This window comes from Eimeria maxima, genomic scaffold (genome assembly GCF_000499605.1).
Source record: "Eimeria maxima Weybridge genomic scaffold, Emw_scaff1503, whole genome shotgun sequence".
NCBI classification, from domain to species: domain Eukaryota; phylum Apicomplexa; class Conoidasida; order Eucoccidiorida; family Eimeriidae; genus Eimeria; species Eimeria maxima.
In genome coordinates this window covers 3,141-7,935 of record NW_013563528.1, presented here as the reverse complement: position 1 = coordinate 7,935, position 4,795 = coordinate 3,141, and the positions used below count along the sequence as shown (strand labels likewise).

Sequence of the window (4,795 nt, the reverse complement as noted above, 5' to 3'; positions counted from 1 at the left end):
ATATATATATATTATTTATTATTTATTATTTATTATACAATAATAATAATATTTATTAATAAATAAATAATAAATAAATATCCGATGATTTAGAGGCAGAGAGGGACAATAACAGCAGCAATAGTATCAGTACTTGTTACTATTGCTGCTGTTGCTGCTGTTGCTGTTGCTGCTGCTGCAGCAGCAGCAGCAGCAGCAGCAGCAGCAACAGGTGCTGCCTTTAATACTCCTTCTGTTTCTTTCTTTCTCTCTTTTTCTTCTATCCGTTAGTTGAGCCTATTTGCTTCGAGCTTTCTTCTTAACAACAATAAGACATTAACTGCTGCAGCAGCAGCAGCAGCAGTTACTACTATTGCTGCTGCTGCTGCTGCTGCTGCTGATGGAAGGAACAGAGGAGAAAAGCATTTATATTTAATTAAATAACTGAGGGCGGCTGCTCCGCTATTTTTTAACTGCTCTTTACACGGAGATTTCTTTTTATATTTATATATATTTATATATTTATTTATTTATATTTATTTATTTATATTTATTTATTTATTTATTTATTTATTATTTAGTACTCTTTTATTAATTATTTAGTATTAGTGTTTAATAATAATATTATTTATTTTTTTTATTTATATAACTATTATCTAATTAGCTGCCTATACACCTCATCTGTCTAATATTATTATGCGTACACCTCAAAAAAAAAAAAAAAAAAAAAAAAAAAAAAAAAAAAAAAAAAAAAAAAAAAAAAAAAAAAATTAAATAATTAATTAAAAAGAGTTTTAATTAATTAAAAGTATTTTATATTTGTTTATAAAAGAAACAACAAAACGGTAAAAGGGGCACAAATATATATTAGGGTTTAGGGTTTACATTAGGGTTTAGGGTTTAGGGTTTAGAACGGTGTGGCATATATATAGGCGGATAAAAAAAAAAACTGTACAATAAAGAAGAAGGAGGGAGTTATTTTTTCTTTTTTATTCTGTTAATTTCTTCTTCTTTTTCTTTTAATTTATTTAATAAATCTTGAGGAAATAAAGAAAGAATATCTTTTTTTTCTTCTTTTGTTTGTACAATTATATTTATAGCTCTTAATAAATAATCTATTTGTGATAAAGAAAACTCTTCTTTATTTTTATTTATATAATTTATTATTAATTCTCTTATATTTAATTCATTAAATATATTTTTACTTAATGAAGTAGAAGGAGGTACACCTGCGCATGCATACACCACAAAAAATTATGCATGCATGCATGCATGCATGCATGCATGCAGCAGCAGCAGCAGCAAATCTGCAGCAGCACTACATTGATTATTTTGTATAAAAACTAACTCACCAGAAGCAGCAGACGAATCACCTCTATTGTCACCACTAGCAGCAGCAGAAGCAGGAGGAGCTGCAGCAGCAGCAGCAGCAGCTGCTGCTGCTGCTGCAGTATCTGGGCTGTACAGACGGCCAATCTTAAGGGCCCCAACAAAGAAGAATAAAAATTCGAAGGGACGCAAGGAAGGAATTTCTGCTGCTAATCTGCTGCATATTACATCCAATACAGGAGCTCCCTGCAGCAGCAACAGCAGCAGCAACAGCAGCAGCAGCAGCAGCAACAGCAAAATAACATATTTAATATCTATATATTTATAATTATTTATCTATGTTTATCTCTATTAATCATATAGATAAACCCTAAACCCTAAAACCCTAAACCCTAAACCCTAAACCCTAAACCCTTGGGCAAACAAACCTCCGGTAGGGTTTGGCAAAGACGGGCAAATTCTACACAACCAATCTTCTTTGCAGCTCGGAGAATCTGCAAAAAAAACATAAATTATATAAATAAATTAAATAAATAAATAAATAAATAAATAGTACATAAGGGGAGAAAAAGAAAAGGAAGGATATAAAGATAATTAAATATCTAAATAAATGCAAAGAAAAGAAAAACAAAAAAAAAAAAATATTTTGTAACCATACGAGATACCTAAACCCTAAACCCTAAACCCTAAACCCTAAACCCTAAACCCTAAACCCTAAACCCTTACAGGTTTTTCGAGTACACTTTCAACTTTATCGAATTCTCCGAGTTGTTTAAAACACCAAGCAATTTTAATGAGCAAGGAAGGAGGCATTAGATCAACCATATTCTGCTGCTGTGCAGCAGCAGCAGCAAATTCTTTTTCTTCCTCCTCCTCCTCTTGCTGCTGCTCCTGCTGCTGCTGCTGCTGCTGCAGCAATTCCTCACGCTGTATACGCTTAGCTAATGCTCTTATATATTCTGCTGCCTCTAATGTATTCATTTGTCGTAATTTATCTGGATCTATATCTAACGAGACTTCCTCCTCTGGTTGCTGCTGCTGCTGCTGCTGCTGCTGCTGTTCTGGTTCTTGCTGCTGCTGCTGCTGCTGCTGCTGCTGCTGCTGTTCCTGCTGCTGCTGCTGCTGCTCCTCCTCCTCCTCCTGCTGCTGTGGTTTTGGACTATATGTACCATAATGTAATAAATAAATACATTCATTTAATAGACCTTTATGTTTAATTGAGCATCTTTGCAATAAATGCAGCAAATAAAAAAGTTGAATAAAAGAAAAATTATCTTTATTCAGGTGTATATCCACCTGTTGTAATAAATGGGGTAATATAGCAAAATGAGGATTTTTAGATATAATTAATTGTATACTCTTCCTATCTAATAATAATTCTTGCTGCACTTGCTGCTGATCCTGCATTTCCTGCTGCTCCTGTTGCTGCTGCTGCTGCTGCTGCTGCTGCTGCTGCTTCTCCGGGAAGGCTATAGATCCATATTTAGCTATTGAGCCTATAACAGCAATAAGCTCAGGAGGATGAAGTTTCTTGACCATATTTTGTATTTCTTTTCTTAAGGATTTAATAAATAATTGTATTTCTTCTTTTTCTTTATGATTAAATGCATTATCTATAGATAATACCTTTGTATAACAACGAACTATAGAGAATAAATTCAATAAAGATAAACCATTTAATAATCCTTTTTGTTTCTCTAATTTATCCTTTAATGTAAAAAATAAATCCTTCTCTACACCACTAGCTGTCTTAGAAAAAGCGGAAAAAAGACCGCTTCTCTTCCTTCGTTCATCATTTCCTGAATAAAAAAGCTCCATTAAAGAAACAACTGCTACTACCTCCTCTGGTGTATATATATTCTTCATATTATTACGTAGATGATTTAAAAGTACCTTTTCTACTTCTTTCTCCCTCATGATCGGCGGTAAACGGCCGTATGCACCTCCTACCTCGCCAAGTTGCAAAATAGAGAAAGAAGGAGCCATATGAATAATCTGATCCTCTAAATGCGGTAAAAATGTTTCCGTCACGAAATTAGGAGGAATTGCCTTCTTATAAACCTTAGCGGAAGGCGAAAGCGCTTTGTTTCCTTCAAGTTCCGTCTCGGTAACCTTACCGGTTTTCACCGCATCCTCTACATCATTTGGTGTATTTGTTGCGGGATATTTAGAGGATTCCGAAGATAAAGCGGAAGATAAAGATGCATTTGATGAAAATCCACGATTATTGCAACAAACTCTTGGGAAACAAACCCCTGAAACCCAGGGGGGTGCGCCGACCGTGCATGATGCAGATCGGGGTGTACGTACACCCGAAACCCGCGTCATGCACGGACCCGTCGCGAGGAATCGTTTTACATTTGTAGTGTGAAAAAGAGGAAGAAATTCGGGAAATCGAGAGGAAATAACTCCATGAGGGACGTTTGCTAATCTTGACACGAGCCAGCTGGCTTCTTTCTGCCGCTGCATGCTTGCTGTCTAATGCCGGTGTGTTTATCCGGTTGATCTTCTTCTTAGGAGCGGATAAAAACAGATATAATACAGAAAAAGTTCAATAATATGCACTGATTATAATAATTCATCATTGCATTCTTTGTCTTGGGGCTGCAGCCGCCAAGAGGAGGACCCAACCGCTTTCGTGCATGCATGCAGCGCAGCAGCAGTAGTCAACAATTACCTCTCGTTTTTTGCATTTTTTTCTTGGTGGGTGGCCGCCGGTCTGCATGCGCAGACCGCAGAGGGGTGGGCAGCTTTAATTCAACATTTCTTCTCCGAGTTCGAGCGCCCGTTGCCCATGGCCGCATACACTCGCCAAACCCCAAACCCTAAACCCTAGGCCATAAACCCTAAACCCTCAAACCCAAAATATAAACTATCAAGATGAGTGGTGATAGTCCAGGAGAAGCACAGTCTGCTTCTTCTCCTCCTCGTCAGCAACAGCAACAACAGCAGGAGCAGCAGACGATGACGAGCACCAGCGATGCAAACAGCAGCAGCAGCAGCAACAGCAGCAACGGCTGTAGTGGCTCAAGAGATGACAGCAGCAACAGCAGCAACACAACCAGCAGCAGCAACAGCAGCAGCAACGGCAGGAGTGACGATAACAGCAGCAACAGCAACAACAATAGGTCTAACAACAGCAGCAGCAGCAACAGCAGCAACAGCAGCAGCAGCAGCAGCAGCAGCAGCAGCAGCAGCAGCAGCAACCAGAAAGAAGAAGAAAAGTGTGGGGTTGCTGCTGCTGCTAAGGGATCCGATCCCCAGATGGCGTTATATAAATTGGGGTTAAGCAAATTGTTAGGTAAGACTATTTCTTCCTTTTTTTCTTTTTTTTTTCCTTCTTTTTTTTTATTTATTCTTTTTTCTTCTTTTTTTTCCCTTCTTTTTCTTCCTTTTATTTATGTTTATTCTTCTTTATTTATTCTTATATTTGTTTGTTAATTTCTTTTTTTTTTTTTTTTTTTTTTTTTTTTTTCCTTTTTTTTTT

The 4,795-nt window shown here is 36.9% G+C and overlaps 2 protein-coding genes across 2 annotated transcripts in view; one reads left to right on the top strand and one right to left on the bottom strand.

Annotated features, from left to right (window-relative positions):
* Positions 1 to 2,022: 2,022 nt before the first annotated feature.
* EMWEY_00053260 (hypothetical protein, conserved) lies at positions 2,023 to 3,777 on the bottom strand (the record flags this gene model as incomplete). Its single annotated transcript, XM_013477584.1, has 1 exon — positions 2,023 to 3,777. The coding sequence occupies one exon, from the start codon at positions 3,775 to 3,777 to the stop codon at positions 2,023 to 2,025; it is 1,755 nt and encodes a 584-aa protein (XP_013333038.1).
* A 411-nt stretch (positions 3,778 to 4,188) lies between these two features.
* The window catches only part of EMWEY_00053250 (hypothetical protein, conserved), a gene marked incomplete at both ends in the record, with an annotated part of 2,967 nt that continues 2,360 nt past the window's right edge, over positions 4,189 to 4,795 (top strand). The window contains one exon of the mRNA XM_013477583.1: positions 4,189 to 4,609. Coding sequence (XP_013333037.1) covers positions 4,189 to 4,609 — 421 coding nt within the window. The remainder of the gene's footprint in view (positions 4,610 to 4,795) is intronic.